This window comes from Rhinopithecus bieti, unplaced genomic scaffold (assembly GCF_001698545.2).
Source record: "Rhinopithecus bieti isolate Rb0 unplaced genomic scaffold, ASM169854v2 scaffold_33940, whole genome shotgun sequence".
Classification (NCBI taxonomy): Eukaryota; Metazoa; Chordata; class Mammalia; order Primates; family Cercopithecidae; genus Rhinopithecus; species Rhinopithecus bieti.
The window spans coordinates 1,042,268-1,060,733 of NW_016814565.1; the positions used below are offsets into that span (position 1 = coordinate 1,042,268).

An 18,466-nucleotide genomic window follows, 5' to 3' on the forward strand; every position below is an offset into this window, starting at 1 on the left:
AAAATAAATATAGGACATTTCCAGTTTTCTAGTTCTTCATGAGTCAGTTTTACCAAGATACATATGTAATCATGTTTCTTCTTTAATTCCTGATAGTGGTAATTTGTGTCATCTCTTTTTCTTGGTCAGTCTGACTGTAGGTTTATTCATTATTATCTTTTCAGAAAACCCATTTGCTTTTAATTTCTTCTCTAGTGTTTTTCTGTTTTCTCTTTCATTGATTTCTCTTCATTTCCTTCCTTCTGCTTGATTTGTGCTTAATATGATCTTTTTTTTTTCTAGAGTCTTAAAGCAGAAACTTTGATGATTGATTTTAGACCCTTTATTTCTAATATGATCATTTAATACTATAGATTTTCTTTCTTTTATGCCTGGATTTATTAGCATCCCACAAATTTTGTGTGTTTTACTTTTAAGTTAAAAATATTTCCTAAAGCCCCTGTTTCCTAGCTCCAACATTTGGATCTTCTCTGAATCTGACTCTGTTGATTGCTTTGTCTCTAGACACTTTTTTGTTTTGTTTTGTTCAGTTTAATAATTTTTTTTTTGAGACAGAGTCTTGCTCTGTCACACAGGCTGGAGTGCAGTGGTGCAATCTCAGCTCACTGCAACCTCCACATCCTGGGTTCAAGTGATTCTTGTACTTTAGCCTTCCAAGTTGCTGGGATTATAGGCATGTGCCACTGCAGCCGGCTAATTTTTGTATTTTTAGTAGAGACAGGGTTTCGCCACATTGGCCAGGCTGGTCTTGAACTCCTGACTTCAGGTGATCTGCCTGCCTTCACCTCCCAGAGTGCTGGGATTACAGGCATGAGCCACCACTCCCAGCCTGTTCAGTTGGTTTTTGATATGTCTCATAATTTTGGGTTATGTATAAAATAGTAAGAAACTGAAATCAGTAGGTTTAAAGCTTATAAATTGGTACACCTCTCCTATCTGGTATTAGTGTAAGGATTTGAGTTTACTTAGTCAGAGGTTAAGCTGGGATTGAATTTTTAATTTGTTATAAATACCTTCATTACACTACAGGCCTCTAATGCTAGAGGAATTTGAGGCCTCTAACACTGGAGGAATTTGAGGCCTGTGGTACAGTGTGTTTAGGGTGGAAGTGGAGTGTCAAATGGTTTTTGTGAATGTTTATGCCCCACTTTGCATGCCTACTCCTTAGAGGGGTTTTCTTCTCACTCTTTCCTCTTGTCAGTTGTAAACTGGTGTTGCTTGTTACTCAGTCCTTTAAAGATTGGTAGAGGAGAGGGAACAGAAATGGTTCTTGGTTGTTACAGCATAGCCTTGGTTTTAGGTAGATTATGTGTGCCTGGACCTTGCATGGAACTTTCTCAGAATTCCCTCCCCTTTTCCCTGTGGCAACCAAACTGCTTTGGATCTTTTTGTGTGGCAGTTTCTGCTCCCTCCTCCAGCAATTGCAGATGTCTAGTCCTACTGATATAAGATTCTGAGCCTAGGACTGTTCTTGTCACCTTTCCTCCCAGAAATTGAAGGTTTTTTCTTCCCTCAGCAACAAGACATGGGTTTGCTTCCCCTTCCTCAGTGGCTGAAGGCTTTTGCTCTGTGTGAAGGAAGGATCTGGACAGGGTGGCGGGCCTTTTGTTCCTTTCTCACATGGCAGCTAATTCCTTGTACCACTGAGAGAGGCTCTTGATCTTCTGCCTTGTTTCCTTTTTTTTCCCCTCTGCCTTGTTTCCAGTTGTTTCCATGGGCACCCATTGGCAGTCTATGGACAAGAGGCTGTGAGTGCCAGTTGCCTGGGACTCTGCTGGGTTTCATACTATCAAGCTACCCCACACTCAGCTTGAAGTGATCCTTGAAATTTTAGCATATTACTTCTGCTTGTATGATAGTAGTTTCCTCTTGCTCCCTGCCACAAATGAGCCATTTCTGGTACCTTGTTACCTTTTGTAAGCATTTGTTGATCCTTGGATTCAGGCTACTTAGTTATCTTGTAACTTTAGCTCTCTTACAGGTTCAAGAAAAGTTTTCAGTAATTTACAAGTGTTTTGTTTAATTGCCAGTATTCTAGGATTTTCCAAATCTTCTATTACTGATTTTAGTTTAATTGCATTGTGGACAAAGAACGTATGTTGTATACTTTGGATTCTTTTAAATGTATGAAGACTTACTGTATGGTCCAGGATTTGGTCTATCTTAGTGAACATTTCATATACAGTTGTTAGGTGAAGTGTTCTATGACAGTGAGTGCAAGTTGGTTTAAATTTTCAGATCATCTATACTTGCTGGTTTTGTCTATTTTTTTCTGGTTTTGTCTATTTCTTTCTATCAGTTAATGAGAGCAGTGTTAAAAATCTCCAACTATGATGGTGGTTCTGTTGATTTCTCTTTCATTTATTTTCAAGGTCTGCTATTTTGGATTGTTGTGACTTCTTGGTGAATTAATCCTTTTATTATTATGAAATGTGCCCCTTTTCCTCTGGAAATGCTTGTTTTGAACTCTTACTGTAAGAGTAGCCTCTCTGGCCAGGTGCAGTGGCTCACGCCTGTAATCCCAGCACTTTGGGAGGCCGAGGTGGGCGGATCATGAGGTCAGGAGGTGGAGACCATCCTGGCTAATATGGTGAAACCCCGTCTCTACTAAAAATACCAAAAAAAAAAAAAAAAAAAAAAAAAAAAACCGGGCGTAGTGGCGGTCGCCTGTAGTCCCAGCTACTCAGGAGGCCGAGGCAGGAGAATGGCATGAACCTGGGAGACGGAGCTTGCAGTGAGCCGAGATTATGCCACTGCATTCCAGCCTGGGCAACAGGGCGAGACTTCATCTCAGGAAAAAGAAAAAGGAGTAGCCTCTCAGCTGTACTTTCTGTTGGTTTATTGGGTTTGAGTTTTTATTTATTTATTTATTTATTTATTTACTTACTTACTTACTTACTTACTTTTAGCAGGTCTTACTTTGTGCATTCATGGTTTAGAGTTAGCCAAGGATGTAGGGGGAGTTTGCACACAGATTTTGGGGCTTCGTCTTCTGGATTCCTTTCTTTGATTTTTTTATTCCTCACTGGCTGGCTGTGCTGGCAGCTTCACTCTTTGTCTATTAAGACTGCTGCTTTCTGCTTGAGCTCTATCCTCTGCTTGTGTCCATTCCTGTTTCTGCCTACTTTTGGTGGATCTTCAGTGTTTTTAAGTACAGCAGTTTTCTTAAATGTATTGTCTAGAGTTATAATTGTTAGTGTCAGGGAGATTAGTCTGATACAAAGTGTTCTGCTATATTTAGTACCAGAATTCCTCTAGTCTCTTTTAATTTAGAATAGCTCCTTTTTTTTTTTTCAATCCCTGCTACCTTGACTTTTTGAAGACTCTTGGCCAGTTTTCTTATAAAAGTTTCATAATCAGGATTTGTCTGATTGTTTCCTCCTGGTGATGTTTATTTAACTTGTTCCTCTATCCCTTGTATTTCCTGTAACCTAGAATTTAGATTAGAAGACTTGATTGGATTTGGGTTAAACCGTTTTTCCTTCATAGATGATTCGTATGCTTCTTGTTGATTTGTATCACCAAGAACATAATATTTCGTTGTTCCAGTGTTGGTGATGATTAGTTAGATCACTTGATTAAGATGGTGCTCTGCACTGTAAAGATTTGTTCTTTGTAAATAATAGGTAATCTCTGGGGTGGTAATTTGCATCCTCTTCATTTTTCACGTCATGTCCAGATATCACTTCCTAAAATTTATTCTAATCAGATGCCAGCACAGAGTAACACTTAACAAGCATTAGCTGCTATTATTATGAAGGTCCCATTTCCCAACCGTAAGTCTTTATAGTATCTAGTTTATATATGCCATATACACTTTAATCATCCATATCTCATACTGTGTTGTAGTTATAAAGACATGTCTTTCTTTTCTAGATTTTGTGGTGCTGAATGCAGATACCACATCTTACAAATCTTTGGGTCTCCCATAGCACTTAACTAGCATTTTGCATATAGTAGGCACTCAGTAATTACTTTTTGTAGGAAGAAAATATTAGCTAAGAATATCCCCAAAGCATTTTTTTCTTTAGACATTTTAAATTTCTCTGTCTTGGCCGGGTGCAGTGGCTCACACCTGTAATCCCAGCCCTTTGGGAGGCCGAGGCAGGCGGATCCCAAGGTCAGGAGATCGAGACTATCCTGGCTAACACAGTGAAACCCCGTCTCTACTAAAAATACAAAAAATTAGCGGGGCGTGGTGGCAGGCGCCTGTAGTCCCAGCTACTCGGGAGGCTGAAGCAGGAGAATGTCATGAACCTGGGAGTTGGAGCTTGCAGTGAGATGATATTGTGCCACTGCACTCCAGCCGGGGCAACAGAGCAAGACTCCATCTCAAAAAAAAAAAAAAATTTCTCTGTCTTGAGTACTGGTTAAATTTAATGTCAATTACATTTTCTTTTGTAGGTAAATGAGAAAACGGGACAGATTATACAGTATGATAAATTTTATATACATGAAGTACAAGAATTGATAGATATAAGGAATGATTATATCAACTGGGTCCAACAGCAGGCCTATGGAATGGTAGGTTTTCTGTGCAATTTGTGATTTCATTTTATGTATCATTTTATGTATATGTATCTAATAAAAAAAAGAAACAATTACTTGGTTTTGAAATGAGAAAGTTTTTTCAGAACTTTTATCCATAACTTACTTTTTAAATAAAAAAACATTGCAAAAGGAGTGCTATATATTATACAATATTTAAATACAAACATTCTACTCTTTTACCAAAGCCAAACCAAAGAGATGGATTACACTTAAAAAAAAAAAAAAAAAAAAACTGCAAATGTGAAATGGATTTTTAACTCATTTATTTTCCATAAGATTGCCTCTTATTTCTCCAATGTTGAAAATACTGGCGTTCTTCATACTGGAACTCCTAAGAATGCATTATTGTTATGAAATTGGTGCTTCAAGACTACCAAAAGAGGGCTGGGTGCGGTGGCTCATGCCTGTAATCTTAGCACTTTGGGAGCCCGAGACAGGTGGGTTGCCTGAGCTCAGGATTTCAAGACCAGCCTGGGCAACATGACAAAATGCCATCTCTACTAAAAATACAAAAAATTAGCCAAGTGTGGTGGTACATGCCTGTAATCCCAGCTACTCAGAAGGCTGAGGCATGAGAATCCCTTGAACCTAGGAGGTGGAGGTTGCAGTGAGCCGATTATATGTTTACTTTTATTTCAGATTTTTTATATAAATGTAGGTGCACACATCTTTTTATGTGGCTAAGTCTTTAATAACTACACACTTACTATCCCATTAAAATAGTACCATGGTCTTACATAAAACTTGAATTAGGCACATAAAATTTTAATGCAGAAATGGGTAAGCAGCTAGATACAAAATATTTAGGTTTACTATTCTTATTTGCTAGCCATTTTTGTATACTTGAGGCCCACTTTTCTGCACACAGGTAATTTAATATGTATGCAGCAGTTATATAATAGAAGGGTGAGTAACCTTTCATTGCTTGCTAGGCACCAGCTTGTAAGCTTCTTGTGGATGGGTATGTCAGTCAACCAGCACCTGTGACAGTGTTTGGAATATGTCTAGTAAGCACTAAGAAAGTACAGTAGTTTTTGAATGGCAATCTGGCTGCTGCATGCTGTTTTTAGGATACTCCCACCTCCCAGAATCAGGTTGCTTCTAGGCATCTTTTCCTTAGTGCAGTTGGGTCTGGACTGGGAGAGACTCATTGACTTTTCTCCTGAGTCACCTTGAGGCTGGGTCAGGTTTATAGCCATTCTGTAGATTTAGGTGTAGTCACTTGCTTATTCAACAAACAATGAGAATCTGTTATATAACAGGCACTGATTTAGGTATTGGAAATACAGTGGTGAACCAGGCAGAGCCTTGTTTCTCCTGGAATTCATAATCTAGTGGGCAAGATTAGCAATAGTCAAACAAGGCAAAAAATACCAGCTAATAATATGTACTTTTAAAATGAGGGAACTTAGTAAAGATAGGTTTCAGAAAAGACTTGTCTAATGAAGTATGAGTGTTAATCTGAATGACAAGGAGTAGCCATTTAAGATCAGGGCAGACAGAATTTCAAGAACAATGAACATTTGTTCATTTGACTTTGTGAACATAGTTCACAAAGCTATATTTTAGTAGATTAGGGGAGAGGAAATGATGAGTTTGACTAGGATGATAGTTGTTTAGATGGAAGAAGGAAATGGACTTGGAATACTGGAGATAAAAGGGAATCTTGGCGACAAAAGGAAAATAAAAATCACTGATGGATTGGATATGAAGTGAGGAAAGGACTTTAGGTGAAAACAAGCTTGACATGATTGAAAGATAGAAAAAAGCCAGGATGGGGACGGGCGTGGTGGTTCATGCCTGTAATCCCAGCACTTTTGGAGACCAAGGTGCGCGGATCACAAGGTCAGGAGTTAAGAGACCAGCCTGGCCAACAAGTGAAATCCTGTCTCTACTAAAACTATACAAAATTAGCCGGGCATGGTGATGGGCGCCTGTAATCCCACTACTCAGGAGGCTGAGGCAGGAGAATCGCTTGAACCCAGGAGACGGAGGTTGCAGTGAGCCTAGATCGCACCATTGCACCCCAGCATGGGCGACACTGTTGAGACTCCATTTCAAAAAGAAAAGAAAAGAAAAAGAAAGAAAGGAAAAGAAAAGAAAAGAGCCAGCATGGCTTATGGGAGTGAGGAGGGAACAGAGAAATGGGCAGGGGCCAAATCATAGACAGTTTAGTAAACTAGGATTAGGAATTTGGATTTTATCTAACGTTACGATAAACAGTGGAAACTTAATCTGATCTTTTTGAATAATCACTTTGTTGGCTTTGTAGGGAACGGGACAGACATGAAAGATGGAGATCCATGAGAAAGCTATGTTTTAGTAGATTAGGGGAGAGGAAATGATGAGTTTGACTAGGATGATGGCTGTTTAGACGGAAGAAGGAAATGGACTTGGAATACATCTTGGAGATAAAAGGAAATCTTGGTGACAAAAGGAAAATAAAAATCACTGATGAATTGGATATGAAGTGAGGAAAGGAGAGAAATCCACAAAGATTAAAAAGCAGGTGTGGTAGGGGGAAAACTAGGAGAGTCTTGGAAACCATAATTTAAAAGTGAAAGAGAGACTGTTGAATGCTCCAGAGAAGGATGATGAAACCATAGTATTGACAGTGAATTTGGTTACATGAAGATAATTGGTAACCTTGATAATACCATTCTAGGGTTGGGGTGTTGTAAAGAGAAGTTTAGAGGTAAGGAAGCAGTAAGAATCATTGGCAATACTTTGAAGAACTTCTACATTGAAGAGGAGCAAAAAAAAAAAAAAAAAATAGATTGGTAGCTGGAATCAAGGGATAATTTTTTAAGAAAGAAAATAATTGACCTCAGCGGAGTTTTGAATAAATATTTCCTTTTTTCTTCATCTCTGACCTAGGTAAAGCTTCTCAAACTCTTCCTTCAGAGAACCTGTGAAGGCAGGAGAAATAACATATCTCTTAAGGATTTAACCTTCCCTCAGCAAGACTTGAACTGAGGCTAATTTTCTGTCTTTAAATGCAAATTTTGCATTATGGGCATAATAGATATTTACTGCAATATAAAAGAGATTTAATGTATTTGCCATTGAGGAAAATTGGTTCTTCAGGAAATGAACCTTGTTCTTACGACTTTGCATATAAACCCTCACACACCAACCAGGGTACCCTAGGTCTTTTAGCAGTGTTTTTGAAAGGATTCAGAACATTTGGAGGGATATGTGGACCCTTTTATAGAACAATTTCTTAAGAATCCCAGTGTTCACTTACATATTATATAAATATCCAGCCTGGCCAATATGGCAAAACCCCATCTCTACTAAAAATACAAAAATTAGCCAAGCGTAGTGGCGGGCACCTGTAATCCCAGCTACTTGGGAGCCTGAGGCAGGAGAATGGCTTGAACCCAGGAGGCAGAGGTTGCAGTGAGCTGAGATTGCGCCAGTGCACTTCAGCCTGGGCGACAAGAGTGAGACTCCATCTCAAAAAATAAATAAATAATAAATAACATTACAAATTGGAAAATTAATTTATTATGGAGGATGTTGTGATGATTAAGAATTCTAGCTCACAACATAAATGTATATGATGAGAAAGCAGAGTAACTTTTACGGAAAAGTGCCTGGGTTCAGATCCCACCTCAGCATATATTGAGTTCTGTCCTTGGGAAAATTACTTAATTTCTCTGAGATTTCATTTTGTTTTCTGTAAATTAGAATGTTAGTACCTACCTTAAAAAGTTTTAAGAAGATTAATTTATATGATCCCTCCGAAGGACTTAGAGTAATTTCTGACACATAGTTAAGTCTTTCTAAAATGGTGTTTATTATTGCTGGCTACCTTGACACAGGCTACAAATTTGGCAGTAGCTTTTATTCTGACTTGTCTAATAACTCTGTTCTCTTGCTGCCTTTCTCTATGTGCACTACAATGAAACATTTTCTAAGAGTACTTTCTAGGTACTATTCTCAGTTTCCTTACCCTCCTTTAACTTTGCTTTTAAATTGTTTGTAAAAATAACTTATTGGTTACTACCAAACTCTTTGCCATTTTTTCTTCCCTTTCTGATACTTTTAACTATCTTTATCTGGTTTTTCCTTTGGTGTTTCTCTCTCTTAGAAAATGATTTTACCTAATGTCTAATCATCTCTTTTCTCAAGTTTTGCATGTCCTATTATTTTTCATATTCTTGCCAGTTCACGTCTTTCTCTTCCAATTTTTAGTGTAACCAGATTATATTCTGGTTAGTATGGGTTAGTCGCACTATAAATTCTAACATTATCTTATTGACTTCCCCAATGTATAATGATATGCATAGCATCTATATCTACTTATATATAGTAATAAAAAAGATAATGCATAAATACTAATATTTCATTATTTAGCTAAGGAGGAAATCCATCTCCCATACTATAAACTCCCTTGGTATATAGTATAGTTATCAAGCAGGCCATAGATGAATTTTTATAGGCTTTTTTTTTTTCTTATTTAAACTTTCTTACTTAGTAATAGCACTTTTTAAATGTCCTACAAGAGGAATATTGGTGATGTGAAGGCTGTGCATATGTGAGGATAGGGATATATTGGAAGTCTCTGCACCTTCCTTTCAATTTTGCTGTGAACCTAAAGCTGCTTTAAAATAATAAAGTTCTGGGCCGGGCGCGGTGGCTCAAGCCTGTAATCCCAGCACTTTGGGAGGCCGAGACGGGCGGATCACAAGGTCAGGAGATCGAGACCATCCTGGCTAACATGGTGAAACCCCGTCTCTACTAAAAAATACAAAAAACTAGCCGGGCGAGATGGCGGGTGCCTGTAGTCCCAGCTACTCGGGAGGCTGAGGCAGGAGAATGGCATAAACCCAGGAGGCGGAGCTTGCAGTGAGCTGAGATCTGGCCACTGCACTCCAGCCTGGACGACAGAGCAAGACTCCGTCTCAAAAAAAATAAATAAAAAATAAAATAAAATAATAAAGTTCTTTTTTCAAAAAAGAGTCCCACAAGGTATACTATAAAAGGATTTTGGTTGTTCCTTTTATATTGCCTTCTAGCTAAACTGAGTGTATAATCTAAAAGGCTTTTTTGCAGGACAGTCTCTAAAGACTTTCATCTTGTTTACACTGCCAATAGGAGCACTTACGTAGTAATAACTTGGTACTTTGAATTTTTTGAAAGAAATTCTTGTCAATAATAATCTTCCTCTGAATAAGATTTGCATAGAGTGATGTTTTGCTTATGCTTACACACTGCTTTGGCTTTACTTAGCACAATATAGTGAGAGAACCCAAAGTCTTTGCTATTTGCTAATATCTTAAATCCTCCAATAATACCCCTGGTGACGTGGGAACTTAGTCAACTACAGAGTTAAAGAGAACAGTCCACACAAGACTGCCTTCACTTCTGATACCAATTGTGAGTTTGGGGAGGGTCCCCCAAACTACCCTTAGGTTTGATAATTTGCTACAAGACCTCCCAGAACTCATTGAAAATTGTTACACTGATGATTAGAGTTTATTACAGAGAAAGGATAGTGGGTTAAAATCAGCCAAGGGTCCTTTTGACTCTGAGCAGCATCATGACATTTGGCAAGAACAAGCACCTTATGAAAGATGACAAATAGGGAGCCAAGAAGTGGTTGATCTACTTTCTAAAAAAGATTGGTATGGTATGAAAGCACATGCTATGTTTAGTATAAGAAATATTGGAGAGAAACACTAGTCACCAGGACTCAAGGAACCAAAATTATATCTGATGGCCTCAAGGGTTGTGTGTATTTGAAGTGAACCTTTCTGATCTGCAAATGATGAAATTGCATTTTAAAACTCCAAGCTGACTACTGAGGATGTTGAGGCGCTAAACTACCTAACTTCCATAGCATGGATCTTACCTGTGACAGAATGAGTCGCATGGCCAAAAATTGGTAGATCATGAAAGAAGCTCATGTTAATGTCAAGACCACTGATGGTCATTTGCTTTGTCTGTTCTGTGTTGGTTTTACTAAGCAACGCAACAGTCAGATACAGAAGACCTCTTACTCTCAGCACCAACAGGTCCACCAAATCAAGAAGAAGGTGATGAAAATCATGATCCAAGAGGTTCAGACAAGTGACTTGAAAGAAGTGGTCAATAAATTGATTCCTGACAACATTGGAAAAGATAAAAGGCTTGCCAGTCTATTTATCCTCTCCATGCTTGTCCTTGTTAGATAAGTAAAAATGCTAAAGATGCCCAAGTTTGAATTGGGAAAACCAGGGAACTTCATGGTGATGGTAGTAGTTCTAGAAAGGCTACTGGGGATGTGACAGGTGCTAAAGTTATATGAGCTGATGGATGTGGACCACAAATACAAGAATCTGTTTAAAATTCAGGCTTTTGGCCGAGCACAGTGGCTCACACCTGTAATCTCAGCACTTTGGGAGGCTGAGGCGGGCGGATCACGAGGTACGGAGTTCGAAACCAGCCTAACCAACATGGAGAAACCCCTCTCTACTAAAAATACAAAATTAGCCAGGCCTGGTGGCACATGCCTGTAATCCCAGCTACTCAGGAGGCTGAGACAGGGGAATCGCTTGAACCCCGGAGGCAGAAGTTGTGGTGAGACGAGATGGCACCATTGCACTCCAGCCTGGACAACAAGAGCCAAATTCCGTCTCAAAAAAAAAGAGAGAGAGAGAGAGAAAAAAATTTAGGCTTTTAATAGTGACAAATGAAAAGTTCCATCTGTGAAAAAAATCAGCTAAAATCTGCATATAGGGCAGAGTCTGGGAAAGATAATCAGAGGCAGAGTTTCTGTTGTCCTGTCCTTGTAGTCATGAATGAATTACTTTCCTGGCATAGATGTGTGATACAGAGTATTTCCAGCCAAGGAAGCTCACCAGAAACCTGGTGCCCAGAGTTTTTACTGGGGTTTAGTCACATCCTGCTCATGTAGGAACCTCTAGTTCCCAGCTCTTCTGGAGGCAGAACTGACAGCACATGGCCCAAGCCCCTATCATAAGTCACATTGTCCGGTGGCTAAAGCTCTAGGCAAACAAAGACACTCCTATCAGGCTTGATATTCCACAGGTCTGTAGGTCACCTCCTAGGAACCTAGGGCAATGCTCTCTTCTGGGGTCAAATTAATTCCTCATAACACAAAGTACCATCCACACATTTAGTAACATAGTTCTGAATATTCTAGTGCTTTACATGAGTCTGTGCTCTGAGCATATATGGAAGCTTTCTACAAGAAAATGTACATTTCTGTTCAATAAAGTGGTAAGCTTTCATTGTAATTTCCACTATTACTTCCTTAATAAACATATCTTTCTCTATTTATTTTTGCTTACCAACCCTTTTGCCCTGTCCTGTACTTTCTATTTTAAATTAGTTCAGTTTTAAAGAATGTTTAATGTAAGATACCTTATGTTTTACTGTTTTTTTCCTGTCAAATAGAAACAATTTATGGCTTATTTTTTCTCACTTTGTGTCCGTATAGGATTTTAATCTACTAAACACTGTCAAACATTTTGCTGAGATTTTAGAAGTCTTAAAGTCTAAGGAATGTTTTTTCTATTTTTTAAGTAGAAAAACTGAGCCATAAAATTATTTTTTTAAGACCAAGCCAGGCATAGGATTCGTTTTCTTGTTCTGCCTAAATTCTGCAAATGGGGGTGTTTAATTGCTGAAAACAAATTTCATTATGTTCAAGCTCAATAATTTTACGGTCACAAGGTACCTGAAACAAAGATCTTACATTTATAGATATATATATATATATAAGATGCGTGTGTAGGGGGTATATTTTATTGTAGATGTATTTTCTACCTCATTACTTCAATATTCTGCTGTAGCAAAATATATGAAATGCTACCTTGAATAGAAATAGTTAAATTTGGACACTAACATTGCTCTTTCCTCATTATTGTTATATTCTGCACTGCTGTCTTAGGATGTCAACCATGGATTAACTGAGGTAAGTTTGGTGTAATAAAGCTCATGTTCAGAGTAAGATATATTCCATTTTCTCCTAAGTAATAGAGGAGCCAAAGATTCCTTTTTTTGTTGTGGTTTAAAAATGTAAATAAATATATATGTATCATTTTTAAAAATCGAGTCTGTAGAGATTACCTTGTATAACATTCCAGAAGTTTTCTGAAGAAAATGAAATTCTGTTAACATTCCACCTATATGATGCCTCCACAATATTTGCTTCAGATCTATCCTCCTCAGGTCTTCCAGTGTAAAATGTAATGTGTCCTCAGAATATAAAAAAGCAAACTTTTATTTTAAAATTTAGCAAATGCCTACCTAATGTGGCTAAAACATTTTATATTAGAGAAGTAAAACAAATATCATTTTAAAATTGATTAGTTGATACTCAGAATGGTCACAAAGTTAAACTTTTGTATGATTATCTTTCTCACTTCTAATATATAAAGTTTTAGCACTTTGGTTTAAGTAATCAACAACACTAGACTACCCTTTTAACACTTGGGAACATTATAAAACTTTCTTTATCTGTTATAGATGTTAGGTTTTGCTTTGATTTGCTTTTGTTCGTTGTTATGTTTTCCCAATACTTGAACCAATGAAGCATTTTGAATTAGCTTTAAATTATAGCTCTAATATTGTTTGCTTCCTCATTGTCAAGTATAATTAGCACATAAAAATTTGAAAACAGAGTTTTGAAGCCAAAGGGTACTTTAGAGATATCTAAATCTTTTTTAATTTTGGAGAAGCAAAATTGGTATTTATGATCATTAGCTAGGCAGTGCCACAAATATAGGATGGAGGTAAACCTTGTCACATGAAAAATACTGAAGAGTGAACGTTTAGAATGGAATAAAATACAATTTAGGGAGAGCGTGATTAGGACTTCAAATATTTAAACTACATACACTTCCAGCAGGGGCAAAACAAAGACTAAATGATGCACAGTGATAAATAGAAATGCAGATTCAGGCTGGGTGCAGTGGCTCACGCCTGTAATCCCAGCACTTTGGGAGGCCGAGGCTGGCAGATCATGAGGTCAGGAGTTCAAGACTAGCCTGGCCAACCTAGTGAAACCCCATCTCAACAGCGGGAGCCTGTAATCCCAGCTACTTGGGAGGCTGAGGCAGGAGAATCACTTGAACCCAGGAGGCAAAGGTTGCAGTGAGCCTAGATTGCGCCGTTGCACTCCAGCCTGGGCGACAGTGCGAGACTCTGTCTGGAAAAAAAAAAGAAAGAAAAGGAAATGCAGATTCAGACTATAAAGAACTATCTAATCACTAAGGAGTGGATTGTTTTATGGTGTATTAATTCTTCATTAGAAGTCTTATAGGAGAGATTCTGAGTCAGGGCAGGCACAAAGATATTGTCTTATTGGGTAGATGGTGGAAGTAGGTCCTCCTCCATCTACAAGAATGTGTGATTGGCAATTCATAACTCTTTATATTTTACTGTACTGTTAAAATACTTAGCAATGAATACATTACCTACTAGGATAAGTAATTGTCTATGCAGTGTCTAATGTCTGATAATGGTAATAGATCAGTTTTCCTAACTTTAAAGGCTAACAGAATAGTAACACTAAATGATACATTTTTGTATATTAAGTAAGTGAACAGATGTTGGACTCATAATAATTTTGACATCCTAATGACATTATACTCAATAAGTATCTGTTAAGTGAAGGAATAGACAGATTACTTATTAGCCTCAGTTGCTGCAGTTGCCTTAACATGTAAGAATTGGCTACAGTATTTAACATAAGAGCCCCCAATTTTAGAACAAATTTGCAGCCTCATTCACTGAGATTTGCAATTAACATATGCTAAGCAAAAGATACTTGCAGTATGTGATTGTATAGACTCTCAAGTATACAGTTGCCCCCTAAAATTGGGAATTGGGTTTATTCCAATGCCTCATTTAATTTTTAATAATTCTGTAAGCAGCATGTTTTATTTGTAATTCCAGAACCACGAGTGAATAAACAAAGAATGTAGTCCACTTTATAAGAAATGACAGCATCCACAGTAAGTATATCACAAATCAACTTGTACTAATAAGTTAATTTTTTATTTCCAGTTGGCAGATATCCCTGTTACAATCTGTACATACCCATTTGTATTCGATGCTCAAGCAAAAACTACTCTGTTACAGACCGATGCAGTCTTACAGATGCAGGTAAAATATTGTATACTACTAACCTAATTTGAGAGGGATTTTTTAAATTGTTTCTTTGATGTTTTTGGACAGTAAATATTTGAAATTTTCCTAGGATCAGTAATGAAGGTACACAAAGTACTTTGGGTAGCTATCAAGAAGATTGCTGCATGTGATATGTATATTCTTATGAGGGCATTTATAAAAAAGGGTTGCAATGAAAATGGAATAACTTAACCTATAATAATTTTATATATTACAAATGGTATAAGCCTCTTTCATTACAGAAATATTCAGTCTTTATAAACCATATTACTAGTTTACTTGATAAGATACTGGTTTGTTTCAAAATCTGGTTTCATTATATGTCCCCTTTTTATATGCTTAGTAAGAGATGGAAGTCACTAGAGGTGAGAGATGTTAAAAGTAGGAAGCATTTGATCTCTTGTTAGGAAGAGGATGTGAAATTTCCTTGAAGAAAGTTTTAATAATAAGGTATTAAACATTTTCCTGGGGTTGGTCACCATTATCTCCTATTCCTCTTTCTTTTCCCCTTCCTATCACCCTTTCCCATCCATTTTATGTTGAACATTCTTTCATTTATAGAGAGGATTTTAAAAACTACTTCATATTTTGACTTTAAAGGGTTACAGTAAGTTTGCTTTATCATTTGATCCTGTAAATAAAAAAGATTTTGAGCTGCTTCCTCTGGTATAGAATATCTGACTATACCAACTAAGGATTAAAGAAAGCTTGAATGTTTAATAGTCTAAAATATTTTAAAATTAAAACCTTCAAATCTTGGTAACCATTTTATTCTGTTCAAATAAATGCATTTGGTATTCTAAATATTTTTGTAGTATTCTATACTAACAGCTAGTAAACCAGTTTTTTGGAGGTCTTTGTTAAAACAGTAAGTTAATAACTTGGTGATTTTACCATGGGATATTCCATTTTAGAACAAGAACTCAGGGAGAACCATAATAAAAGAACAAAAGTTTTAAATGGTAAAAATCAAATCCTTGGTTCATGAGCACATACCATGATCACTCAGTTAAGTGAATTTGTGTAATACGTCCTTAGCCAGAGCATTCCTTATTCTCTTTGTTTTTTATTTTTTATTTTTGAGACAGAGTTTCGGTCTTGTCACCCAGGCTGTAGTGCAGTGGCACAGTCTCAGCTCACTGGAACCTCTGCCTCCTGGGTTCAAGCAATTCTCCTGCCTCAGCCTTCTGAGTAGCTGGGATTACAGGTGCCTGCCACCGTGCGCTGCTAATTTTGTATTTTTAGTAGAGACAGGGTTTCACCATGTTGGGCAGGCTGGTCTCGAACTCCTGACCTCAAGTAATCTGCCCTCATTGGTCTCCCAAAGTGCTGGGATTACAGGCGTGAACCACCGCGCCCAGCCTGTTCCTTATACTCTTTAAAGGTTTGTTTTTTTCTCCTCACTCTTTACCCTCCAGTGAATGTTTTTTAGAAAAACCAGTGCTCAGATTTATCAGTGTTACTATAGTTCTGTACTGGCTTACTTTAATAGTGTTATGAGTTATACATTATACATTAATATAAAAGCATTCAAAAGGGATACTCTTTATGCTCAGTTATTTAAGTTTTTATGCTGTACTGGATACTGTGTTAGGTGCTGTGTTAATTCAGTAGCACATGAATTATAGAATACCTGTAACTAATAGGTAGAGGTTAGCTTGTTTCAGTCACAGTAGCTTTATTGTAGCATTGCTGTTAAAATGTTAATCTTTTGTTTTCCAGATGGCTATTGATCAGGCCCACAGGCAGAATGTCTCCTCTCTTTTTCTCCCAGTGATTGAATCTGTGAATCCCTGCTTAATTCTAGTAGTGCGTAGAGAAAATATTGTAGGAGATGCAATGGAAGTCCTTAGGAAAACAAAGAACATAGATTACAAGAAGCCACTCAAGGTAATTTGACATTTTCTGTTGTATAATTGGGACTTTTATTCAGAAGCTGTTTAAAATTTTCCTATTTGTTTTCAGTGAATCTTTGAAACTTAATAAATAAAATTATGTGTATTTTAAACTATTAATTGTAGAGTATTAGTAATAAACATGTTCTAGGGTCTCCAGAATGTACTTTCATTTCTTTACAGTCTATTCGGTGTTTGCATTGTGCTATTTTAGGTTATATTTGTTGGAGAAGATGCTGTGGATGCAGGAGGGGTGCGCAAAGAATTTTTCTTGCTCATCATGAGGGAATTATTGGATCCTAAGTATGGCATGTTTAGGTATTATGAAGATTCCAGGCTCATTTGGTTTTCTGATAAGGTAAAATGTCCAACCATCTAAATTACTTCTGTGTATATACCCATGTATTTATACCTGTATGTATCAAGTTAATTCATATCAAATAAGGAATTACTACTGGATTCCTAATATATAAGATCTGCTTTATTACAATTTGAAAAATTATAAACTTTGGACTTGGAGTTATCAAAACGCTTTCGATGCTTACCACACATTTTAAATTAACAAAATAAATTAAGAGATGGGCAGCCAGAAAAGAATGTTGACTATACCTTCTGCTGATTTCAATTTAAGAATTGAATAATAATCACAAGATTAACTTTTCTTCTGGGAAAAATTAATTTATCATTAGGGATCATTGATTTCTCTACCTTATCATTTAGAGCAGGTCAGCAGACTATAGCCCATTAGTCTCAAAAAAAAAAAAAGTCACACCCACTCTTTCAAGGCTACTTTCACGCTACAACAGCAGAGGCAGAGTTGAAGTAATTACAACAGTGACCCTATATCCAAGAAACCCCAAAATATTTGCCATCTGGTTCTTTATAGAAAGTTTGCTGACCCCATTTAGTGGATCATATGTGAAAAGGATCGATCAGTTTAGTAGAACTCCTGACTTGAAAGAAATTTAAATAGAATAGCTATTGGTTATAAAAACCTCAATGTAATATTTAATTATTCTGCCTGGAGGTTGGCTGTCTTGTGTGATGTTAGCAGTCATTGGTGCTTAGTACCTAGACTCATTAATTCATCAGGGGTTGCAAAATGGTGTGCTACTCTAGTATTTCTTTTTCATTTATTAGCTTGGGTACTTCTGTATAGAGAAATTTCCTCACATTTTTTGATTCCTTAGTAGTGCAATTCATAGGAAAGGATTCTATTTGGTTACCAATTTTTCAAAAGAATGAATTGGTTCATTAGCATGGTCTACTGGTAATAATTCATTTTTTTTTTGTTTTGCTTTCAAGTATCATTATGTATTCATAGGTTTAAACATACTTGATGTTTTTCAGTCCACTGCAGTTATTGTCTTTATTGATGCTCATATTGTCCCATCTTTGTTGAAGGAGAGCTCTTAAGGTTGGTGCCCAAGTCCTTTAGAAACAACCTATATGCTTTTTGGTGCCTTCCTTGCTACCTTGTGTACTTACTATGACAGAATGTTCCAGACTTATCTTACACATTTACTGCCTAACAATAACAACATTACCACCAATATTATGACTACTAAAATTTTTTTAATTGTTTTTTCAGTTCTTTTTGTCCAAAGGGTATAATCTAATATAGATAGACAGCCAGATAATATAGTTTTGATATCATTTAAAATTGTTACACTCTATTGTTATACCACCAAGTGAATACTAATTTACGCTAAGTTGTTTTTAGGGATTGCTTGTTCAAATTCAATTTAGTTTTACAATAATATAAAATATCTATGTAGTTCCAAATTCAAATCTACAAAATAAGATGTGTTAAAAGAAGTCAAGCTCCACCTTGTTCTCCCCTTCTCCTATGGGTGATCTTTTGAAAATGTATG

The 18,466-nt window shown here is 36.9% G+C and overlaps 1 protein-coding gene across 1 annotated transcript in view; it reads left to right on the top strand.

Annotated features, from left to right (window-relative positions):
• LOC108514880 (probable E3 ubiquitin-protein ligase HERC4) overlaps window positions 1-18,466 on the top strand; it is a 67,494-nt gene that overhangs the window by 23,165 nt on the left and 25,863 nt on the right. The window contains exons 6-10 of the mRNA XM_017851403.1: window positions 4,405-4,524; window positions 12,455-12,478; window positions 14,575-14,673; window positions 16,420-16,587; window positions 16,807-16,950. Coding sequence (XP_017706892.1) covers window positions 4,405-4,524; window positions 12,455-12,478; window positions 14,575-14,673; window positions 16,420-16,587; window positions 16,807-16,950 — 555 coding nt within the window. The remainder of the gene's footprint in view (window positions 1-4,404; window positions 4,525-12,454; window positions 12,479-14,574; window positions 14,674-16,419; window positions 16,588-16,806; window positions 16,951-18,466) is intronic.